This window comes from Pelobates fuscus, chromosome 10, assembly GCF_036172605.1.
Source record: "Pelobates fuscus isolate aPelFus1 chromosome 10, aPelFus1.pri, whole genome shotgun sequence".
NCBI lineage: Eukaryota > Metazoa > Chordata > Amphibia > Anura > Pelobatidae > Pelobates > Pelobates fuscus.
In genome coordinates, this window is record NC_086326.1 from 38,059,381 (window position 1) to 38,085,939 (window position 26,559).

General features: G+C 39.2%; 2 protein-coding genes across 2 annotated transcripts in view; both read right to left on the reverse strand.

Annotated features, from left to right (window-relative positions):
- The window catches only part of LOC134574919 (alpha-2-macroglobulin-like protein 1), a 41,347-nt gene extending 36,397 nt beyond the window's left edge, over positions 1-4,950 (reverse strand). Inside the window, exons 1-5 of the mRNA XM_063433985.1 lie at positions 4,851-4,950; positions 1,900-2,125; positions 1,192-1,318; positions 292-413; positions 103-154 (exon numbers count right to left, since the gene is read on the reverse strand). Of these exons, the coding sequence (XP_063290055.1) occupies positions 103-154; positions 292-413; positions 1,192-1,318; positions 1,900-2,061 (463 nt within the window). The 5' untranslated portion in view covers positions 2,062-2,125; positions 4,851-4,950. The remainder of the gene's footprint in view (positions 1-102; positions 155-291; positions 414-1,191; positions 1,319-1,899; positions 2,126-4,850) is intronic.
- The window catches only part of LOC134574918 (alpha-2-macroglobulin-like protein 1), a 259,124-nt gene that overhangs the window by 203,310 nt on the left and 29,255 nt on the right, over positions 1-26,559 (reverse strand). The gene's annotated exons all lie outside the window — the stretch shown is intronic.

The following is a 26,559-nucleotide window of genomic DNA, read 5'->3' on the forward strand; positions in this document are numbered from 1 at the left end:
GGCTACAGTGACTTTTTTTTACATGTTTATATCTGTATATGCATATATGTATACATATATGCCCAATAATAGTACACCTTTATAAAATACTATCATCCTTACCATCACAAATAAGCAAGGAGTTGTGTGTCTGCTCCACTGGAGTACCCTCGGGCTGCAATAAAACATATATTAGAATATGTCTCTTTTGACCATAAATATTGTATTATGAATAAACATCACAGAATACAATAACTCTATGCTGGCCTTTGGTATTATAGAAAGTATCTAAAGGAAAATTCAACTTCTCACCTCTACCAGCAATGAGTTTATCACTGTGTCCTTCTGTCCTTTTTGAAGGAACATTGTCTCCTGCCCGCCACAGGTGTCCTGGCTACCTACAGCCTGAGATGAGACCGTAATGTTTTTATGTCCTAAAAAGACATGAAAATTGTATCAGTTATCTCTTTAAAACAAATCTTCCTCCAATTCTTTTCAGTTTGTTTATAGAGAACCCACCAGAAACAAGCAGTTAGCAAGAACCATAAGTTATTGTTCGTGGTACCTGTCACCACCTAATCTGACCTAAAAAAGTTAACCAGTGGCTCTGACAGGATTAATTAGAGGTTTTATTTGAGGACTTTGGGAATGATTTGATACTTATATAGTTTATTTTACTGTTAATATTTTTGAAGAGCAATTTGCCAATTAATCAATGGACCAAACTTTTCTAATAATATATCCTTCTATCTAGTGTAGTATTTAGTGTATTGACTAACCAGCACTACACATATTCAAAACTTCTTCAGGTATAATTAATTTGCAAACCCCATGTTGAAATATGCAAAATAAACAAGAAAAAGCTTTCATACTTCTATACTTTTCTTTTGGCATCTGGTTTGCTTATCTCTTTCATCAGTTGCATATTTGTGTAGTTTTTTTAATCAATAATTGATTATTAGCAATAATTGGTGTTATTCCATAATACAGGGCAGCTGAACATTTTTTACCTTAGGTTTGTCCAAGCTAGGAGCCTAAAGCCCTCACTAATGACAAAGTGCTACATTTGTCAGACATCAAAACCACTACTAGTGACAAAGTGCTACATTTGTCAGGCATCAAAACCACTACATGAAGATGTGTGTGTTTTGGTGATTTGAGAGTATGTGTCATGCCTGTGTTTAAAATATTTCATTTGGGATGTCCTTTTACCTGTGCTGGTTATAGTCACTGGCCAGGAGACGGTTTTCTTTTCTCCAGCACAGAGGCAGGTGTTATGGATATTTTTATCAGTTCCCTTCAGACGTAAATCTTCTGAAAGAAGCAGGGTGACTTCAGTCTAATAAATATGAAAAAGAGAGCGAGAAAGCAAATAGTACATTAAATCTTAACATACAGTCATTGAAACAAGGAATAAGAAAATATAAATTAATACAATCCTGCCTTACTTTGGCATCCACCATACCATGAAGTAAACAACAGAAAATTAGATTTTTTTTGTGATGGTGGGTGTAGGAGAACCTGATTGATCTGATATTTATTTGCAAACATCCATCAGTAAACAATGTTTCACTCCAACAAATATATTTTCCATTGTACCAAAGATATAATTATTTGATCCTTACAAAGCGTTATCACCTGTAAGATGGTGCCAAATAAATACCATCTGAAAAGATAAGTGGTGTGCCATCTCCCACTTGCAATTGATATAAAATGAACTAGAGTCCTGGGCTGCCATGAGGCTTAATCAGCTTTCCAGGATTCTGTTTTTAGTTTGTTTCTTCTAGTTTTCAGTCATGAATTAGCATTTTTTTAATATAATAGCCAATATGATAACAAGTCTTATTATCTTTTTCTGGAAGAACAAAATTAGAAATATCTTGCTCCTTGTTTTCATTGTTGCATATTTAGTGTGTTCACCTGAATGCATTCTTGCATGTAGTTATACACATTTGCTTTGAGGAGAAAGGTCTCTCCACGCTTTATTGAATATGGCAAAGTCAACTCCACAAAGTATGGTTTGAAAACATTCAGTGTTGTGGGTTTAGAGAGAGCAAAACTTCCAGCTTTTGTACAGAACATCTGGCCATTCCATTCAGTGATGGAGTCTGGAACCTTCAACTCTGTCTCCACGGAACCGGATGATCTGAGCAAGAAAAAAAACACAGACAGTTTGTATCTCTCATTTCACAGTTTACATCTTTTAATAACAGCACTACACGTTTTTTGGGACTGGTGACCCAACTAACTCAGGCACAGACTGATTGGAGGTCTGGTAACTGGTTAGTCTACTTTGGGGAGGGAGGGTGATATGTGACAGTAGTCATCATCTCTGGGGATGGAAGACAGACACTTTATATAGGTCCCCAGATTACTCTTATGTTTTTGTCACCCTGTGCCCATTATAGGTGCAGGGTGTGTATATTGTATTTATTTATTCATTATTTTATTTCCCCTTCTCCTGTTGTTTTTTTTCCAGCAGGGCATTGTCCCATTGTTCCAAGGACATGCCCAAACCAGTTAAACGTGACTGCCATGTAGGGATGTGCATGGGCAAAAAATTAGGTTCAGTTTGGAACTTCCAAAATTCGGGAATTCGGTACTTCAGCACCGCAGCACTTCGGTTCGGCACTTCAGAAATTCGGGACTTCGGCAATTCAGCACTTCGGGACTTTGGCAATTCCCTAACCCTAACCCTACCCCTAACCCTAACCCTCTCTCCTAACCCTAACCTTAACCCTACCCCTAACCTTGTATGGGTATGGTTAGGTGTAGGGTTAGGGGTAGGGTTAGATTCCTGTCATCATTCACATAATTTTCCCTCCCTTTAATGTTTTGCCACTTTTCAGAAATTCGAAGCACTTCAGCAATTCAGGACTTTGGCACTTCTGAAATTCGACACTTCGGCAATTGTCCGAATTGCAGAAATTCATCCAAATTTACATTCGGAACAAAACGAATTGCACTTGTCTACTGCCATGCCACTGTCTTAAATCTCCCATGTGATCCTCAGCCCTTGTTATTGTCTGTCCCCATCCTTCCTTGTAAACACAGTACTGCGTTCACACTAATGTAATTAAGCTTTGTAGTGTAATTGGTTACTTTCCCAAGTCCATGCTATTATTGGTTGACTTGGGGTTTCTGTGCTGTTTGAGTGGGGCTTACGATAGAGGACCTGGAGGAAATCTTTGTGGACCACTGTAGCCCTATTGTATGTAAATTAGGCTGTTGAGGTATAAATAGATGTGCTATTTTCAATAAAGCAGCGTTGTTGTTCTACCCTACACTATCTGTCGTCTAGTGTTTCGTAAATAAGCTATAATCACTGAAGAGTGACTTTCTCCTGTTTCAATAACCTACAGACGGAGGAGGTACTTAGCCTGAGTATTGAGCTCTGCAAAATCCGTGTCTGAATTTTACCCTTCACCAAGTGTCATCTGGTGTTTGGGCAAAGGGCTATATGACTTCAGCACTGTATTCTATAGTGGAAGATAACTTTTAATGGAGGCACTCAGTCGGAGTTTTGAAACTCAGCTACAACTATTCTCGCAAGCTCCTTTGCATTTATCACTTATTATGATTAGACACATTTGGGATGCATCTGCCTCGGCATCACAATATCACTATATAGAGCACTTGACATTTGCTAGCTGTTCATTTTAATGGTATTGCCTAAATGCAAGATTTCTCCAATATGCGATGTGCAAAGTTACCATTTATACATTATAAACACTAAAGCTCATTATAGTGGTTATGGTTCACATAGACTAGTGACACTATTTACTGTTTTTGATACTAAATAAATAAGTATATAACACTTCCACTTAGTTTATAAAAAATCTTTGCAAGTTTTAATATATTCCCCAGGGGACCTTTCCAGGTAGTTACTGTCCAAAAGTCAATAGTACACAATACATACAATGGTGATATAGCTGGAACTCTACAATAAATAAAAATAAATATAAAGCAAGCTATTGCGCAATATTGTTAAACAAATCGAGTGACCAAAACTTAGAATGCACTTACAATAATGTTACAAATCAAGCATTTCAAGGTGTCTCCCCAAAATATTTAAGGGGCCAGGAGAAATAACATATTTAGTGGTCCACAATATTTGTAGCTCTCAACAGATTCAGCTGTATCCCCATTCTATGTACTGTGTACAAGTTTTCTGATGACTGATTAACCAAAGTGTTTTATTTTGTTTGGATAAAGGTTTACTTCAACTGAAAACAGTGTTTTAAAATAACACTATTTTTGGTTACAGTAACCTGTACTGACATGGATCCCCATCCTTCACAAAAAAAAAGGAAAAAAGAAAGAAATAACAACAAAAAAGTAAAAGAAAACTTAAGTTCTCTCTGCAGTCTTACCCTCCACTGGTGACGTCATATGAGGGATGTCAGTGAGGACAGACTGAGAGGAGGGCTTGGGTGGCATGGAGAAGGGGCCGTACTGCCAATGGTTGTTTGTCAGACACCAATTATGCACTACATTAAATAAACATTAGCCAGCTCAGAATACTTCCGGCAGCTATGTGCATTAACTATTTATGTGCAGCGTTTCAAACTGCACACACAGACTCACAGCACCATGATTACTTCAAATCATTGAAAAGGTCACAATTCTTGGAGTAACCTTCTACTATAGGGTTTGGACACACGGTAAATACATGGACTCACAAACTCACCTGGACCCTCTTTGTAAACATGTATTTTTTGGGAGGAGAACATTAGCAGAAACAAACAGATGTTCCAGATAGTACGCGCTCTATGCCCATGCTGAGGAGATGTACTCAAGCAAAGAGTTAGTCTTTACCTTGACTCACTCTAAATAATAAACAGAGTATTGAGATATTTAGAGTTTCTCACGGGATTGGCTGGAGTTTCCACAGCCATGTCTCTGGAAAATATGTTCGTACGTCCACGCTGTCATCACTGGGTACTTCATCATCAACTTCCAAATCGGCAAAAGCCCGACTCTTCATAGATCCTATAATGATATGTAAAATAACAGAATAATTCATTATCTTGTAATACCTTTATTATTGAACAAACAAAATTTTGGAATGGCAAACATTTGGGTGAAGATTCCTTTATCAAGTCTAAAACATAGAAAGCAGTGTCTGAGGTTAGGGACACTCATTATATAAATGTCACTGTCTTGGAATGGTGTGGGGCAGCCTGTCAGTGTTATTATGTACATCTGCAATAAGAAAATAAGGAAGAATGGTAAAGTGTCCAGGAATGCCCACTAAACTGCTATGACTATGTTATTTTTCCCCACATCTGTTTATCTAGTCATTGCCTCATCCACTAGTTTTTATAATGAAGGGGGATAAATATAGAAATAGAGGTTTCTGAAGAACAATGAGGGAGCTACACAATAACCCCTTAGCCTCTCACCCAACGGTACTGAGTGAGGGAATCACAATCAGAGTGAGTGGACAACCATGCTTGCCCACCTCACCATTTATCTTCTTTCAACTTGCCTGTGGCATTGGGGATAAATGATTAAATATTTCTGGGTCATATAAGCATTGCACAGATCCCCTTTCTCCTCCTGATGTGCAGCAGGTGACAGATAACATTTAGAGATGGTCCACCAAGATTTCTATCTTTAAGGGAACCTGATTACTGGTCTTCTCATGCCCTCAAACATGCTTGTCATCAATAGATCCCTATAACTCTAAGCCGGATGATGCTTTATATACTCTTTCCTTTACTGAAACTGTAAATCTACTGTATATACTACAATGTTCAAATATGAACAGGCAACATAGAATTCTATTACAGTTTTTTAGTTTTGTACTCCTTGTCATGTCATGTATCATGTATCAAAAGTTATACATAATGGAGGATTACAATGCCAAAGCATTGCATTAAGCTTTTTCGTCAGTCTCCCTATTTTATAATATCTGCTGCAATGATCATGAGCTCTAAAGCTGCTGCTAATGTTGTGAAGACATCACATTGCAACTCACTCCTGGTATATTGGGTGCTTTCATTATTTTACTTATCTATTTGATATGTGCAGTAATCTCTAAATGGGCCAGTTTTATGTTTGATAAATATTCACATTTCATACTTTTTGTGTATTTTTATTCCAGCCTTTTCAGAGCTATTTTAGTTTTTTAACAGATACCACATTTCTATAAAATAAATTAACACAGTCAATGTTATTATCAAACTACTGACCATATGTTGAATGAAGTGAGTGGACTATGTCTCCTGATTTGTAGATCACCATATGCAGTGGCAGACAGACAAGAGAATGCTATGTGTGGGGCTATATCAGTATATGGAATGTTATGTGTAATGGGTAACGAGGTATTTCAAGGCAGTATGTTGTTATCTTATCAACGTCGGTACATAGAATAAACTATATGCTATATTGGGGCAATCATTACAAAGAATGCCGTATGTGGGGTTATATCGAGGCAGCCAGCACATAGAATAGAGTATGTGAAATTGTATCTGGGCATTCAGTACATAGAATGCAGTATGTGAGATTATATTTGGGCATTCAGTACATAGAATGCAGTATGTGGGGTTATATTGGGGCATTCAGTATATAAAATGCAGTATGTGGGGTTATATCTGGGCATTCATTATATAGAATGCAGTATGTGGGGTTATATCTGGGCATTCATTATATAGAATGCAGTATGTGAGGTTATATCTGGGCATTCAGTATATAAAATGCAGTATGTGAGATTATATTGGGGAATTCAGTACATAGAATGCAGTATGTGAGGTGGTATCAGGGCAGTAAGTAGATAGAATGCAGTATGTGAGGTTGTATCGGGGGAATTCAGTACATAGAATGCAGTTTGTAGGGTTATATCTGGGCATTCAGTATATAGAATGCAGTATGTGAGGTTATATCTGGACATTTAGTATATATAGAATGCAGTATTTGAGATTATATCAAGGCAGTCAGTACATAGAATGCAGTATGTGAGGTTATATCTGGACATTTACTATATAGAATGCAGTATTTGAGATTATATTAAGGCAGTCAGTACATAGAATGCAGTATGTGAGGTTATATTGGGGCATTCAGTACATAGAATGCAGTATGTGAGATTATATCGAGGAACTCAGATTTCTCTGGGATACCTGATTGTGGGATAATTTCCCTCTTCATAGGAGCCCTTTTCACCCAGAGCCATGGTTGATCAGGCTCTGGGAAATGTGAGTGCAAACTCGCAACCTTTTACAATAAGTGTGCATTGCACTTTATATCAGATGGTCTGCACTATATTTGTTTTTATATATTTTTTTCAGATGGTTTTATGAAAATAATTTTTTGGTGAGATATGAAACTGACAATGTTTATGCAATAATATTTTAGTGCAACACTATTTCTAGTTTTGGATCTTTTATGTCACAAATTTAGGTTACTGCTGCTACTTTTATCACTTTTATGATTTTGTGTGTTGTACAATGTATAAGAATTGTTAGCACTGTCCATGTTTTTTGGTCAATTCAGTCAGTACATAGACTGTAGGATGTGGTTGTGACAGAGCTCTAGTACTCTGACTGAGTTCCTCTGCCAAATGTGCGTCCTCGTAGCTATCAAGGACCATGTGGTACTTCAGCTTAATTTACATACAATAGGGTGAATAGAACACTACAGTGCAATGAAGGGTGGAGCCAGGCAATATCAAGAGCTGATAGCCAAAATGGGAGATTAAGGAGGAACAGGGAAGTTAGTTTGAACTGGTCTGACAGTGTCCCTGAATTAATTGGACAGCACCCTACTGGGGAAACACTAGGATAGGAAAAAGGGTGAGGGGGCAAGGCACATACAACATGGACAATCAATACATTCAACATACCCTGCATCAATAATGGGCACAGAGTGACCACAGCGCAAGAGGAACCTGGGGACCTACATAATAGTGTCTGTCTTCCATCCCTAGTGATGGAGGCTACCATCACATATCTTCCCCCCCAAAGGTAGACTAACCAGGTACCAGACCTCCAATCGGTCTGTGCCTGAGTTAGTCAAATAACAAGTCCATCCATCCTGGCAGCCTCTTTGCCAATGTTCCACATAGTTTGTAAATTTGTCCCAGTCTCATAGCCGAGCAGTCTGTGGAAGTCTTGTTTGGGCAGGCCAGATTGGACTTCCCAGGCACTCTGTGCCCCTAATACACACAGGGTGACTTAGCCATAAGAGAAGATTTGGAAGTAGAGAAGGGGGGTTCCCAGTGAATCTGCCATGACCCCCCTCCCAAACTCAAACCTAACCGCATATGACTCCACCCTTGAGGGGCCATTGTGACACCCACACACCTCAATAGAAAATTTGGAACCCTGTGTCTCCAGCCCAATATAGTTTACAGCACATTTCTTCCCCTTCGGAAAGAGATCAATACTGAAGACTGCAGTCGAGTTGACTCCGAAGTTAGTCAGTTCATCCAGCCCAGCAAGGCCATCACCAAATTGGTACCCCAAACAAATTGCCCATGCAAGAGCAGCACTCACCCACCCGATGTCTGCATCTTCTGAAGCATCTCTGGACAGCCACAACAGAGCACGCTACCAATTGTCAACTTCCTGCTGGACCAGCATTTTCATTTCGGATAACCATTCTAGGGACAGGGCAGCTAGTTTGAACTGGTCTGGCAGTGTCCCTGGAACAACATTTAGTGTCTGTCTTCCAGCCCCAGTAATGGTGACTACCGTCACAGTGGTGTTATATTGGGGCAGTCAGTACATAGAATGGAGTATGTGATGTTATACTGGTGCAGTCAGCATACATAATGGGTATATGAGGTGCAGGATGTTCATATATCGAAGTATTGTGGAGTTATACCTATAGGCATCTGGTTTAGACTGGCCATTGGGTGTTCACCCCAGTGAGCAATATAATCAACCTAACCATGGACTGCTCTTCACTTCATAATTGCTCCTAAGAGCACACTGTAAAAAAAAGCCAAGAGACCTTCCTAAAAATGGATCAGAGGAGCAAATCTACAAGTTGCCAGCTGACATAAATACATAAATAATGCCAGACTACTCTGTCAGCGCTGTTTTATTCCTTCCAGGCTGACCTTACCTCTATAATATCAGAAGTTCAATGAGGATTTAGCTTACCTTCAACTGGTGCACCATGCATAGCAGCAGAAGTCATGCGGCCAGCCATCAGCATCTGTCCTGAAGGACACAATTGTTTTTATTTAATGAATTGCATCTCACACCCAAGCCTTTAATTTTTTTTTTAAACTTTTTGAATGTCTGTGTAAATGTAAATATGAAATAGTTTCAAGATAATTTTGTCACATCCACTCTCTCATAGCTAAGAAAATTGCATTGCTATTTTTTAAAATAATACAAATATGACCGTAAGCTATATTAATATTCCCACATGCCACATTGCATATAGATATTTATATATATATATATCAGTCTGTTTCCACCATATTATGCACTAATCATGCCACATTGCCCACATGCCACAAGGTCTACTTATATTTCAGTTTATCTCCATTTTATTATGCCCACATCATGTCACAATGCCCACATGCCCATAGGCGTGCGCACGGGGTGTGCCGGGTGTGCCTGGGCACACCCTAATCCCCATGGCACGCCTATGTATTAAGTCCTGCAGGAACAGCGTTCCTGCACTTTTATTTGAGCAGGAACGCTGTTCCTGCAGGCACTCAGCTCCCCCTACCTCCCCCTATGTTCCCCCTGTCATGGGGGGGAGGGGGGGGCCAAGAGGTGAAGGACCCCCACCCCCCGGTCAAGCGCCGGTCTCCACTCAGCCGCGGCGAGGGAGCTGTGTGCTCTCTGCTTCCTCTCGCCGCGCGCTGTTTGCTGATGCCGGAGCCGGAATATGACGTCATATTCCGGCTCCCAGCTACAGCAGACAGCCCGCGCGGTGAGAGGAAGCAGAGAGCACACAGCTCCCTCGCCGCGGCTGAGTGGAGACCGGCGCTTGACCGACCCACTGGACCCCAGGGACAAGTCCACGCCAGCACTCCAGGTAGGGAGGCTGGGTGGACATTTTTTTATTAAAAAATAATACTTTGTATGTATGTGTCTGTGAGTGATTGTGTCTGTGAATGTATGTATGTGTGTGTATGTGTGAGTGTGTCTGTGAGTGAGTGTGTCTGTGAATGTATGTGTGTGTGTGTCTGTGAGTGATTGTGTCTGTGAATGTGTGTGTGTGTGTGTGTCTGTGAATGTATATGTGTGTGTGTGAGTGAGTGTGTCTGTGAATGTATGTGTGTGTGTGTGTGTGTCTGTGAGTGATTGTGTCTGTGAATGTGTGTGTGTGTGTCTGTGAATGTATGTGTGTGTGAGTGAGTGTGTCTGAGTGAGTGTGTCTGTGAATGTGTGTATGTGTGTCTGTGAATGTAGGTGTGTGTGTCTGAGAGTGTGTGTGTCTGAATGTGTGTGTGTGTGTGTATGGGTGTGTGTCTGTAGGTGTGTGGGTGTCTGTGAATGTATGTGTGTGCACGCGTATATATGTGTGTGTCTGTGTATGTGTGTCAGTGTGTGTGTGCACGCATATATATATATACACGTGTATATTATTTTTTTTGGGAGGTGGGAAAAGAGTTCCCACACTTTATTCCCCAGGACTTCACTGGAGATCTCCGGATCTCCCCTGTCGGCTCACGCAGAGTCGGCACTATCATAGTGCCGGCTCCGCTCTAAGCCTCCATGGGCTGGCGGGGAGATCAAAGATCTACCTCACCAGCCCACAGCAACATGGAGGGAGGCAGTAGAGGACCCGGGGAGCTCTAGACAGCAGCTCCGCCAGGTTCCTCTCACGAGATCTGAGCATTGCCACGGCAACACTCAGATCTCGCGAGAGTTAACTCTAGCCCCGCATGCTAGAGTTCACTCTCCACTGGACCACCAGGGATGGCACATGGCAGCAAGGATCCCCCCTCCCTATATAAGTTAGGGAGGGGGGATATTTACTAATCTGCCCCCACCTCCACAATCCCTCGAAACATACAGCCCGCACGCTCACACACACAGTACACTAACCGCACCCTCACAAACACACACAGAACCTTTACAAACACACAACACCCTCACACACAGCACACTAACAGCACCCTCACAAACACACACAAACAGCACCCTAACAAATACACGACACCCACACACATCACACAAACGGCACCATCACACGCACACGCACACATCACACAAACAGCACCCTCACACACACAGCACCCTCACACAGCACAGTAACAGGACCCTAACAAACACACACACACACAAACACCATCACCCACATAGCACACTACCAGCACCCTCACACCACCCTCACACAGCCCACGAGCAGCACACACATACACAGCAGTGTATGTGTGTGTGTATGTATGTATATATATATATATATATATATATATATATTACATATATACACATGCGCCGTGTGTTTGTGCTTTAGGGTGCACACCCTAATGCAATAGGCTGCGCACGCCTATGCACATGCCACATTGAATATATATTATGATGCCCATATCCATGCGACATGGCACACATTTTATTATGCCCATATGCATTCCATGCCATATTGGTCATATTTACTTTGCCTGTATCACCTGATGTGAGTCAGTGCTGTACCTCCTTACGTGTGCCATGTGGCTCTATGATGCTCGGCTGTACTCCTGCAAGATATATTGATATCTTGCAGAAGCTTGGCCAAGATTCACAGACTCACATAGCACATATAAGGGAGCATTGGCCATGTTCCTGAGTCTAACTAGTCCATGGCCAACGTCCACAGCCACAACCTGTGTGCACACCTAATTTTGTTATGTGAGCTACAGACAAAATGGGTGTAGACGCACACAAGTGCAGACCTTAGTGTAACAGTGGTTACAAGTAACACCAGTGATAGTCTGCTGTCTCTAATAACATTTTATCCTATTGGTTTGAGAATGTTCTGATTCCCGCAGTTTCCAACCAGCCACTTAGAAAAGGTTCTATTTTGTTTTTTCCCCACTTGTCCCACTGAAATCTTTGGCTTTAATTCTCAGAACACCATAGTATCTAAAGCAAACCACAAATACAGGGTTTTGGTAACATCAAAGATGTATTTGAAAACCAATAACATAATGAACAATATAAGTACGGACATTATAATCACATTATACCTAGGGTACTTGGAACAGATAGAGTTTCTAAGCCAGTACATACCAGATATTTGAATTGCTCCTCCAAGCAATTACATGCCATACATAATAAATAAGAAGAAAATAAAATAAGAAAGCAAGTTTTTTTTTTTACGCCTTTAGGCCGGTGTTATTCCACTAACCTAACCTATTCTGTGAATTTTATATGTACCTCTCTCAAATTTACAGGTCACAGGTGCCATAACGTTCCAGTTGGTTACGATTGTAAGTCCCATATCCTGCAGAAGAGCATAAAAAAAGGGAATGTTAGGTCGGCAAATATCCAACTCTCCTCTTCTCTTCTTTACATCATCACTTCTCTGCTCACCAGTACTACACATCAACTATCATTAATTGTACTCCCATAAGCAACCATACTATTTATTTTAATATAGGCTTGTCTTCTGGGTGCACAATTCATTTATTTTCTGCCAGTGAGATGTTCCTGCACTAAGTAGTAGTAGCTTCACAGGGTTATTCACTAAACATCGGATTTTGTCCAGATGGATAAAATCCGGTGAAAATGGGCAATGGCAATTTTCATATTTACTAAAGTTACCGATGGTCGGAATTCAGTTAGACCATGTGAATCTGCAACAATCACAGGGTGCATTCGGTATCCAGATTAAAATTAGTGTTTTGACATTCGAATCCTATACAAAATGTTTAACATGGCAACTAGCCAGTGCTTGCTAGCCAACCACCACATTAAAAAAAGTTTACAAAAATAAATTAAAAACCTTATGGGGGTCAAAAAAACCTAGTGTCCTCTTCCTGAGCTTGACTCATTAGCAGGAGGTAGGGCCCCTAATTATAATATTCAGGGACCCCTATCCTTTAATCACACACATTAAAATGAATTAACCCTACTTATCCCCCCTCACCCTAATAATACTGAGGGGAAGGCACCAAAACCAATGCCTGCAAAATTAAAAATTATACTTACCATCAGAAGTCTATTTTCTTCTATTTCCTTCTAACTCTTTTTTTATTCAGCCTCTTATAAAGGCTTTCCCACACTATGACAGCTACTGCATTGCACATTGTGCAATATGAAGAAGAACACTTTAAGTCTCGAGCAAAGTGAGACTTGTATGTATGAGCACTCTGATTGGCTTACTGAAATATTCCCACATGATGTAGTTGCATGGGCTCGGATAGTGGCAAGATCTGGACAGCGTTGAATGGTGTGTACAAAGTCTGGAGTTTTTTGTCCAAATGACCTTGCATGCATCCATGATTTTTCCCTATTGCCCTATGAATAACCCATCAGATTTCAAATCATTAAATTATAGCTCTAGAAGTGATAGAGACTTACGTTGCCACACATATGAAATTTATCCCTGACCAGGTCATCCTAATATGGAGCTAAAATGTCACTTTTCTGCTATGTTTTTAAATTACATTTTTTATTTCTAAATTTTACTTGCTTTAACAGAAAATCTAGCAGCCAATGCTATTTTAAATGTCTCATGCTCTGCATGAAGGTCATAAAAAAGATTGAATGTATGCAGGGCATTTTGAAAAGACTCCAGTGCCAGTCTCTCAAAAGAGTAGCATTGAGTAGCAAGTGTGTTTAAATTACCACTACTGCAACCGCACTCCTGACACATCTGAATTGCATCAATTTAGTTGAGTAAGAGTGCTGACAATACCCCTTTATATAAAAATTGGATACTTCGAGTTCTTAACAAAGAAAGGTTCCCCATTAAAAAAAAAAAAAAATGTTGACACTACTATTCTCTCTAGAGAGCTAGCATAACATGAGATCCCATCCTCTGTCTTGTTTAAGAGGTTCCAGATCAAGAGATACCAGCAGAGGAAAAATACCTTGCTGACTCTCATCTGGAGCTGCCTTCTGGTTCTACGTGGCTTATTATGTCTTATCTTGTTGATCTCCAGATCATAATTCCAGTTCCCAGGAAAGTCTTTTATAATTTGAGTACCAATATTGCCAAATCAAACTGCTCGGATAGCAACTCTTCCTATCTTCAACATACGTGAATTTTACATATCTTACCTTAATCTTATGTTACTAACCTTGATTATGTTCTGAAGATCCTTCTTCTTCACTGGATAGACATACTTTGGATGCCACCAAGAGCTAAGTGCTTCACTAATTATTCCCCAATAAGTTGTAGGTCCATTATCACGACAAAATTCATAATCTAAGCTCTCATATGGCGGATAATGGGGCTGAGTCTTGATAAGATTTTGAATCTATAACCAAGTCAAAACATACAATCAATAGGTTTACGTATTAGTAGATATGTTCAAATGAATAGATTGTGATTGGACAGCCACAGAAAGTCTGAGAGGGGGTTAGTAGGGGATGGCTGACAAAGGCTTTAGGCAAGAGATCTGCAGGTTTAACATGCATTTTTTTTTAGATATACACCCAATGTAAAAATTATAATTAAAAGCTTTAAAGTTTTAATAAAATGTATATCTACTAAATAGTGATTTTTTTTATTTTTTATTTTTTTTTTACATTTGGGCAGTGGAGGGTCCCTTAAAGTAAAAGCTGTATAATTAGAACAGCTTATAAGAACTTATCTTACAAATATATACAAAAATAAATGAATACTAGAATTTAGTCTTCTGGAATTCTGCAAGACTGTAGCTCCCCATTCTGAAAATTTGAGAGTGTACCTATGACTCTTTCTGTAATAAAGTATTTCCTAATGTTCCATGTCCTCTTCTCCTAAATACCTTCATTCTGTGAAAAATATCAGTTTTGTACTTTAACTGCCCTATTATTTGGTAGTTATTATCATGAAAACCGTGATCCAATTTCTAGTAGCCCTTTTTTTAAATTATTTTTTAATGTATTTATGTAGTTATGAAGATTAGTTCTGAGAGCAAGTCCCAATATTCCCAATATTCCAGGTCAGGTGAAGATAAATAAGTACATTTTTCTATTTTAGTTGTTTTTTTCTCTTCCCCTTAGATTCTCTTCTCCATTGTCTTCATTGTCTAATTTACTCAAAATAGCAATTTGAGTACCAAAGTGTAAAATTGTATCTATATGTCAGATATCTTGAATTGCTCAATAAAATACATGCCAAAATCAAATACATTCATACAACTTTATACATAATATTACAAATATTGTTTTCTAACTTATCACATCCTTTGAAACCTTACCATAGCCTCTGTGAGTTCGTCTTCTGGTTTCATCAATGTAACACTCTTGTCAACAACACGGAGCGCACATAAAGAACCAGGGGCGGCTCTCAGATTCAACTTGACAAGTGAACTTGGGTGCACACGTTCCTCAGAAAACCCAAGGGTGACCTGAAATTCAAAGCAAAGGTATGATATGTTTAATATAACACTAGCTGGTCAGATTCTGACTTGCTTAATAACTGCTTTGATATTCTTTTTGGATTATTTTGCCCATGTTTAGTTGACAATGGAAAGGTTCTGTTATAACTTACCAAGCATTGGGGTTTTCACTCCTGCTTTAGACCACCCCCTAGTGGTTCTGAAAAGTGTGTGTATTAGCATACTGCTAACTAAAGGATTAGCTCAGAACAACATAGAGTAGTTTAAAAGAGTATATGCTTAAAAGGGATAGGTTTATTCAAGCTGACATTTTCTGGATTTTTTATTAATAAATATCCAAATTAATAAATGTACAACTCTAGGAGTGTCCTATTCAGTACAGGATGTTTAAGATTTTTGATCATTCCTACTCACATTTTGCTTCAGGCATGCAGTCACTTGGAACGTTGCAGTATCTGCAGCCACCTCACCATCATCAGATAAGGTGAAAACAAGAATCTTCCCAGTGGGAGAAACATCTCGGACTGGGAGAGAAATCTCCATGGATCCCGAACGTGCTGAGAAGTGCAAGAAGAAGAGAAAATAACACGATCGCAAAAGAAAATATATACTTAACCTTCTTGCTTTGGAGTCAACATGATCAAACACACATTTACATTTACAGAAACACACATTTACATGATACATTCAATATATACTTTAGTGATGCTCACACATCATACAACACAACACTAACCAAATATTCCCTGAGATTTAGAGAGAGAATCTTGACCGGAATATAATTTGCGATTCGATTCTAGACTGTGTGTGAACAAAATCCTTTGTTTATAGTGCATTTCTCATATTCTCATGTATGCTAGGGTTATTTACCCCAGTTACAGAAGAGGAAGATGCAACTCTTTTAAATCCAATCTCTTACATATGTGTTAGCCTCCTTCCTTCGTGCTTCCGTCTAATGCTAATGGTCATATTCAGATAGTCTTTTCACCAGTAGTTCATCATCAGATATGCATTTTTGACTCCAATTTTATATAGAACCTCTCTGTAACTATTGGAAAAGACTATCTCTGCTATTCCTTTCACCTTCAAGCCTCTTTTCCAGCTAGTAGATATCCAACTATCTAATCTTGTCAGCTCAACATATTGACTATCTTCAATTAGAATATCACTTTCAAAACTCAACAGAGACCTATCTCACCAAATTTACAAAGAATCTAATTATTGACATTGTCACTGTGGAGCACAAAGTTGTAAATCCAATCTTTCAAAATCTTGTGTGCATTTATTCTTGTTTGCTTTGATTCCCCCCTTACAATACCTGTATACTAAAATATTTGTTACAGGGTGCTCAATAAACAAAATTTAATTAACTTTATTTTCTTTTTTACTACAGAAAAATAAATTTGCTGCAGAACTATATCACTTAAATTAAATAATCTAAGGTCCTGTAACTGGTTGCTTTAAGAAAATAATGCTGGCAAATTCTATGTATTAGGGCTTTTGTTTCAAGATTTAGTAACAATGGGATTTTCCTTCTTCGGATAAATATCAGGTTAGGATACGCGTTTAATAGTTATAAAGCAAAGCATTCATTGAAAAGAATAATACAACGTACAGTCTGCTTTCTCCAGGCTCACTGTCTTCTGGCCACTGTGCAAAATCTTATTTTTAGCCAAAACCTAGAGGAAGGAAAGGATTAGTAATACAAATGTGCTATGATCAATAAGAGCTGGTTCAGAGAGAACAAATTGGATTGTGAGAGAGGAGAAAGAGAAAATGCATGGATTAGCAAGTGTGTGGTATAGCAAATAATATAAAGAGAGACAATGAGTGGATGGGCCATCAAGGAAAATGGTGAAAGAAGTACAGAGAAAGAACATGAGATAGCAAGTTAGATAGTGAGAGATAATAAAAGAAAGATCTACTGTGACTGTGGGTGAGTATTGAATAACCAGAGAGAGGGTTGGGGACAGCAATTAAGAAAATTATTTTAAACTCTTTAAGATAAAGAGATAGCGAGGCTGCAAGTGGTAATCACACCCCGAATGCTCTCTCAATGCCTCTCTATGTTTCTCATATGTATGGTCTGTGTTGGCATCTTCTGGAACATGCTATATGATGAGTTTCATACCATGTTGGCTCAGGAATACCCTTATCTAACATGTTATGATGCTAGAGGACCTGTGAATTTAGAGTTCCAAAATATTCAGTCTGTGAACGTTACAATCCCGTTAGTTTAGTTGCCCCAACTAGTTTTTCTACTGGATCAGAGTGAAAAGCTCAAACTAAAATTCCTAATAAATATTATAACAAATAGTGAAATTCAAGAACATGCCATGGTGCCTGTTTAAGATCCTTCCTGTCTAACCCTCCGTGCATGCAGGCTTCTGTGTAGTTCATAGAAAAGAAGAATTTGGCAAGTTTTGTCAGTCAGATTTTTGCTGCTTGATGCTGAGACTGACTATACACAAGTAGAATTTAATTTGGTAAAAGTAGGAGGAAAAGCCCCGGAGCTTTGGGGAAGGTAGTTCTGGGCAATAGATCTCAGCTATAAAACTATTTTGAATGTAAATGTTTTAACTCTGAAAAAACTCAATGCAACCAATTAGTGAATAAAAGGTATGTTTTCCCATTCAAGTAACATTTAGTGATACCAACAATATAGGATGGTATAATGTAAAAATATGATTTCACATACTTTTTATATCAAATGATGGCAAATTAATAGATGCCATTATTAATAAACCCCATGAGTGCCTAGAATAAATCCCTTTCCCTTGAAAGAAATGATACCCACAACAAAGAATACTTTGACTTCATTGACTTCGTTGACTTCATTGACTTCGTTGACTTTTTTCACTTCCTTGACCTTTTTTTCTCCAAGGTCATAATCAACACGGACAGCTATGTTCTCATGACAAAGTGCAGCACTCCTTACAGGGTGAATATAAACAGAGTCTTGACTTTTCACATAAATGCCTTCCAGATATAGGTAACTGGTATCGTACTGGGCAACAATACGATCCCTCTTATATTCTTCATTTTTCTCATCAGTGAATGCCTATTATACAAATATTGTGTGGTTAAGTTCTCTGTATGCACTACATATTGCAAACTGCAACTCTAAAAATAACCAATATGTCCTAGTCTTTATAATGGTAACAAGACTATTGCAACAGTAAAATAATAAAAAAAAAATAGTCAAAATAATACAAGCACACTCTGACACAATGATTTGAATAACATTTGCCCATTAATATGCTATTTTTGCATGTTCAAATATTTGCAATTTTTCTTATAAGAAAAGAACCCACAAGGTCCAAACATTACATTTCAAATAGTAGGAACCACATAGAACACAGAAAGGGAGGGAATTGCAAAATAGAGGACAGTAACTGAACTGGAAACAAATCACTTGGAGATTTTTTTTCAGTTGGCCACTTTGGCCTTTATTTTAGTCTTTATTTTTAAATTCTCTTAGATTTGACTTTGAATTCCCAACAATTGTTACTTTAGTGAATAACTTTGCTAGTATTACTGCTGTTTGCCTTATTTACGGAAGGAGTGTTCCTAGCACAGCTAAACATTGGACTAGCTATCAAAGTGCAACTTTGAAGAAACATACTTTGAATGAAAGGCAATGAAAAGATTTTAAAGCCAAATGTGTTAATATATATTTTTATTATTCCTTTTCTATGTTAAATTTTGTATATATTTGTATTAATATTGTTTTTGTATTTTATTGTACCATAATGTATCAATGCAATGTTTTGTGGACCCAGGACATACTTGAAAATGAAATCTCAATGTATCTTTCCTGGTAAAATATTTTAGAAATAAATAAATATTATAGTGCATCAAATGCATTAAAAATAAGCAGAGATGGGTCCTGGTAATGACAGAGAGTGGATACATGCTGTGAGAGCTATGCTTAAAAACAGGCTACATTGACTAAAACAATGAACTTCAGGGCTGAACACCCAACCACTCACAGCCCCTTTTCAGACAAGGAGCACAGATGGCCCCAAACTGGCACACCAAAGTGGGAGATAAGCCTAAATTTGTTTATTTAGACCTAGATTGCAGTTCATTTATAAGTGTGAGTTTGCTTTCCCTTTAGGACAATTTACCTTCATGGTTAATTTATTACTCTCTATATTGTGTCATTTTAGTGACAATTGCTATTTACTTTTCTTACATGTATAGCTAGCATACCATTTATTTTAACTATACTATTAAAAGCTATATTTTATATTTAAGGGCACTCACCCTCTCTCTCTTTTTTCTCACTATTATTGTAGTCTCCAAAGGGTTAACCCCTATATGAGTGCATTCCCTTGCTTCCAGTCTCTTTTTCTATGGAAGACAACTCATCTCGCTCTACAGACTAAGGACCGATTTGGTCCTCAGCTAAGGTGATACACTGACATGGACTTTCTAAGCACCAGGATGACATAAGATTGTATGCCAACAATGAGCAGGGTCTGATAGTTTGCTCACAATGTGACAAACCTACCCAAACTTAGATAATTTTATTGATGGTAGATTAAGTATAAATTGCTCTATTAATATTAATGCATATCCTTTTTGGGGCTCTAGTAGAGCCAAAATTACTATAATTACTATGATTATTATGTTAAGCAATGAGTGTCATCAGCAAATACTGCATTATATAGCTTACTTAGAAATATTAAAGATATGTGCACACCTGTTTCCCACATTAATAATATACCTAGTTCTAACCTCATGACAACTACCACTATAATTTGCCCCTACAGTAGATGTTCCATAGTGCCTACTCTATCTATGTGCTCACCATGTGTGTTACCCCATCTTGAATCAGGATACAAAGGTTATGATGCTAAACACAGTGTCAGGTTCCTCTTTAATAGTGTTATCAGGGATAACTCGATCACATGGTAAAAGCACACCTCAATTTGTATGTAAGTTACATTTTTATATTTTTTGTTGCTTTACAGGTGGTCCTCATTTTACGACCTACCTGTTTTACGACGGCTCATACTTACGACAAACTCTCTAGCGTGGGGGTAAGTGGGAGCCATCATAGGAATTAGAGAGATTTCCTGCTCTGCTGCTTTAGTCTATACTCAAGGAACTTTACCCAAACATAGACGAACGCACCAGAGCAGGGAATCCCTCTAATCTGGGAAATGTTCCCTGAACATGTTCGGTGCGTTCGTCTATGTTCGAGGAATTTTCGGAATGGAACCCTTTTAAGTTCATGCTGGTTGGATACCACTTCCCTTTTGGTGATACACTTGAACCATTGTGCCCATACTCGGTGGCTTGAGCTCATGGTTTACATGCTACTGTTTTACCGGATGGGATGAGGAAGCCAACTACTATCACCTTCACACGCATTATAACACAAAATGGGCAACTCTTTAAAACTATACTCTATAAATGCTAGAGGCCTTCATATGCCAGATATGTGCAGATTAGCATTCTAAAACATAAATACTTCCCAAGCCACTATTGCATTCTTTCATGAAACCCACTTTTGCTCTAGTAACCCAGCATCTTTTTTTTTTTTTTTTAATTCTTTATTTTTGGTTTTGCATGAAATTACAGTCTGGCGTGCTGCGCCACAATAGCTACAGCCAACCGTTCATTAAGTAACATAGAGTGACATGGTATGAGAAATACAGTGCACTTTTTTAAAGTGGTATGAAAATGAACAAAATTAACATTGCAGACATGTAAAGTAAACAGATTATGATGTTAGATTCTAGCTTTTCTATTCTCGTTGTGACAATAGTGTATTTGTGGGGTATTACATTTATAAAACCTATTAGGTTAACAAAGATCATCTATTCTATATGGCTAGGTATGCTTTTTAATTCTTTATTTTTGTGCAAATATATATCACATACAGGTAGGAGGTGCCCCAAGAGCAGTCCTCCAACATTTCCCACGCTCAACATGCGGGGTACGATGTGTACAGGCACTTTTTTTACAATAATAATACGGAGAAACAGTCGTTTATGTATGTAGCTAGATGGTCGGTTCAAGCTAGGTCTGTGTATTGGCTGTGTTTTGGGGAGTCAGGCACAGTGTAACTATAGCGTTTAAAGATAAACTGTGTTTATCTGCGCCGGGTCTGGGCTCAGCTGGGGGATAAGTTGTCCACAGCAACAGGGTAAGTCAACGGTGATTAACCAAGCTCTTCCCCGAGAGTTGTTATAAATGGGGTGCTGCTGACGTTGTGATTGGTGATTGTAAGTTCCCTAAGCAGTGGTTGGTAGAGGGTGTATGCCCGGTCAGCCCTCCAGGTGGGGTACTATGAGAGATTTAGTCTTGCTCAGAGAGATACGTTCATATGTGCGTTAATTATATCGGTGCTTATAAAATAAGAATAAACAGGAATGAAATAAAAACCAAAAACTATTTCAGCTTTCGACTTTGTGCAGTGGTCATTTGTTTATTTTCCCTCCTTTGTCCCTTTCCTCTTGGTCACTTTAACAAGTGTGAAGTCCCATATTTTCAGTGTTGGCAAAACCGCTAGTTAGGTTGCATGAGCTTGGAGGGTTACTCCTGATAAGAAGGCTCATTGCTGTGGGCTAAAACCGCGTGTTATGGTCTATGTACAGTTTTAATTTAAGAACATTAGGAAAAGTAATATACAGACCGCAATAAACAAGGTAAGTGACAGTCGAGTAGTATTTTAAGCCGGTATGTCTAAGTTGAAGGCGTTTTATCTGCTTAGGTAAAGCGGTCTACGCGTGTGCGCGCGTTGAGATAAGTACTAACATGTTGTCGTCTTTGCATGAGACATTCAGTAATTAAGTGGCGCGCCATCTTAGATGTGTCGGTTCCATACCAAGTATGGCACACTGGCCTAGAAAATGACATCTAAGTCTGGGGTATCAGGTTACTACATTACAAGCAACGCACATTTGCTATTAAAATTATGCATAACTGTAGGCTATAAATGTCCCTGTGGGTTCAGTATCTGTGTTGAAGCTAGGTGAGGCCCCCCATCGGGAACCAGCACATCTTAATACAAGTTGAAACATATTAAAACACTATAAATCCTTAATAACATATTAAATCATTTGAAAACAATGTGAACGGGAGCCTAGTGGGGGCTCTCCTGCCGGGTCGGGCTAAGCGGAGGGTAATCTGAGGACCTCTGGCTTTGCACCGGCCTCAGGTACTAAATTTGTCCGTGTGCGACTGGTTTTATGGTTGCCAGTCTCTGTTTAGGTAGTGATCGCTACGTATGGGTCGGGTGTTAGACCCTGAGGTATGAAGGGGACAGTTCTTGTCGGGTCCCAGGAATGCGTTGGCGAGTTGATGCCTTGCTGGCCCATCCAGGCGAGGGAGTCTGGTGGTAGGCCCAAGGCCTGCAGTAGCTGCGCCGAGTCGGTTGGGTCCTGTATCTTGTGGGAGTCTGTTCCCTTGAGGACTGTGAGCGTGTGGGAAGGCCGCCAGCGGTATTGAAGGTCATGCCTTCGGAGTAGTGCGGTAAGCGGTCGGAAGGAGCGCCGCCATGCCAGGGTCTCATTCGAGAGGTCAGTAAAGAAGTGTAGTGCCATATTGTCAAATTGGAGGGGCGTTTTACCCCTTAGTGCTTTGAGGACTGTCGTTTTGTCCTGGATGTTGCGAAAGGTAACAATTAAGTCTCTGGTGGCCGTGGTCGGCGCTCTTGGTGGTTTGGGGATTCTAAAGATGCATTCAGGGCTAATGCTGGTAACGTGTGAGGGTGCCAGTATATTGGCGAGCAGTCGTTCAACTACCTGTGGGAGCTCTGCATCGGGTATCGCTTCTGTAACCCCTCGAACCTTAGGTTAGTAGCATCTTCGTATTCTACAAGGCGGTGTTCGTGGCTTCGCTGTTGTGTTTGCAGGTCGCTTACAGCCTGCTGAAGTTCCCCAATATCTCTGGTGTTGGTCGTGAATGCTTTTTCGAGGGCGTCCATGCGGGTTGTCAGGCCCTTTAGGTCCCCCCGTACCGCTGTGATGTCTTTTTGCAGAGTCGTTTGGAGGTCAGCGAGTAGTTGTTTGAAGACCGCTGTTGTTACCAGAGCTGAGTCCGGGTTGTGTTTGTGCTGCTGTGGGGGTTGTCCCGCTTCGGGTGTCGGTAGGTACTCTTCTCCGGAGAGGTCATCAGAGAAGTCAGAGCAGCCTCCGTGGAGCGCCGCCATATTGGACCCGCTTGGGCCTCGTGCCTGTCTCCACATGTCCCCGATGGTGAGCCATGAGGCTGGTTTGTCCGTAATTATTTTCCTCGTTTTTCGTCCCATATTGTTTGGGGGCATGCAGGGGGCCTTGGCTGATGTTTGGGGGTCTGTATAGTGGGTGCTTTCCCCCGGTTTTTCCATTTGTAGCCCGGAGCTCTCGTTTAATGCGGCCGCTCGCTCCTGCAGTTAGGCTCCGCAACCCACCATCTTTTAAATCCAATACATATAAATACTAGACATATTTTCACACATGATCTAGCACAAAATCCACTTTATACAGGTCAGCAAAAAAAACTAACAAAAAAACAAGTTCACCTTATTAAGTGCCTATTTCGGACACCTATTATTCCAAAATAATCTTTATGACACCTGAATAGTCAAAGATCCCATCGTCTGAGAGTATACATTTTTTTCCTCAGGACACCATGGTTACTCCAGAATATATATATATATATATGTCTGATGGACATTGCTACATTGCCCAGCTTTCAAAGAGTGGAGGTGGGGACCCTCTCTTGGCCGGATCATATACCTATCACTACCACCATAGCATCCTTATACCTCATTACTGGGAGAGGTGCTTGGAAATTAAATGAGTCTCTTTTGAATGACCTTAACAAATCTGATGATACCTCTCCTAGTCAGGTATGGCTAGCTCACAAAGAAGTTATGTGGGGCCATCTGATAAAATTGGGCAAATAAGTAACTCATAAAGAAAAAAACAGAGCCTAAATAAAGATATGAGACACGGTAGTGGTAGGAAAAAATGGGGGATAACCCCTAAATTGTTAACTTGTATGAATAAAAAAGAAAAAAGAAAGAACTACCATTAAGTGTCTCAACATCGTGATAGATATTGTCACAATTGAAATGGACGTTAAAATATAACTTTTAATGGATATACTAAAATGAAAAAGTGTAAAAGATAAAAACAAAAAGCACAAGGCTAAATCAATGTCCTATAAACTGGCTAAGGCACTGCACCCTCCAATAGGAGAAATAGCAAGGAAAGTATCAGTACGAAGAAATAAGATACTTAATAGTATAGAAATGTAACACTTGCTATAAACAGTGTGGCTGAAATAATAGAGGGGAGTGTACAGTGCTTATATCCTCTAGACTCCTCCTGCAGGACAGAGTCTGCTGGATATGAAACAAATGCCTCTTGTGCTCAAATAGTTAAACAGCACACCAATATGGTTGCAAAACTGCTGCACTAGTGGTGAAGAGGCAGAGAATGCCTGTGAACTAGGAGGTATAAGAGGCCGTGAACAGCTAGGATTTGTGGTAGCAATCGATATAAATATATAGAATTGAAAAATCCTAATGCTGGCTTTGATAAAGAGTCTAAGTGCCTTCAAGGGCACCCCTTAATAAATGCCTATACTGCTTCTCTTAACCCCCCATAGAGAAATAGTAGACAGAGTATAGGAATAAGAGAACGGATGCCTAGATATAAGAGCAGGTTCGCTGGTGAGATCGCGGCTGTGTAAGTGCAGCAGCAGAGGTATAGCTAGCTAGGCGTCCTGAGCCCCTGACACGCGCGTTTCATTTAGGTTACTCATCAGAGGGGAACTGAAGACAGGTAAGTATAAGTCTTTTATATGTGAGGGCAACCAATAGGGCTAGGGGGGAGGGGCTTAAGTTGCCTCACTTCTGGTTGTTAACCCTATCGATACTACACTGTGTCAATGTGACAATATATGTGCATAAAGTGAGAATGAAAGTGGAAGCTTATACAAGGGAAAAAGGACATTAAAAATAAATATAAATATGGGAAAGAAGATAAATATGAATATAAGATGAATGAATGAAAAATAGAAAATAATATGGCCATATATAATATAGATGACTGAAATGGGAAATCCGAATAACGACAACCAGACATTTCTCAGCTTATTATTATAAATCTGTATCAATTGTTGGTACAGTAATCAGTTATAACTACAATTGACCTGATTCAACCAAGTAAAAGGTAAAAAAGTGCAAAATGAAATAAAAATAATGAACTGGCCATTTGAAATATATAAGGAGTAGCAACCTAGGGTAATGGCTAAGTAAATAGAGTACAAAGCTCATGGAGTATACATTCAATGGAGTACAAATCTCATGGGTAGTATTTTGTACATATTGTCCATGGATGCATGGTCATAGAAGGGAAAAGCAAAGGAAAAGAGAAAACCTAGTGGGAAAGACATTTATGTCTACTAGGTGAAACAGGTGATGGAGAGATTAAATCAAAAAAGAATCCAAGAAAGAGGGGTCAGAAGACATCTAATGAGAAGTCAAAGATAGCGTTTTTAATCACACTATCAAATTAGTTTATAGTATGTTAAAAATGGGGAGTACCAGGATAAGTCCGTATTAAGAGCAGATAATGGACAATGACAGGATCTTTAAAAATGAGTCCATTAATTATGTTAAATCAGATAGAATGTAAATATTAAGAAGTAACTGATATTAGGACTATCCATAGTTGATATTGTACGATTCTAAGAATTATAGATGGGTAAAGAGATACAAAAGGGGGTTGGGGGGTGATGATTGTCATTTACCCCCGGTCTACCTAGGTTATTAAAAAGATGTAAACAGAAGTAGGATCCTATGTTAGTTATGAATGAAGGAGTAAAATTAAATTCTTCATTAAGACCATGAGGAGCCAGTGTTTTGAATTGATGTATCCATCTAGATTCTTTCTTGAGTAGTGTAAGGTTGAAGTTACCTTTTCTTGTATTGAGATGAATATGTTCCAGAATTTGGAAATTCAAATTGGTCGGATCAGTATTATGAAAATTTCTAATGTGATTTGCAACTGGTGTGGAAATGTTAGGATTTGTCACGGAATTAACATGTTGTAGCACTCGCCTACGGAATTCCTGATATATTTTTCCCACATATTGTAATTTGCAGCTACTAGTGATGACATAGATGACTT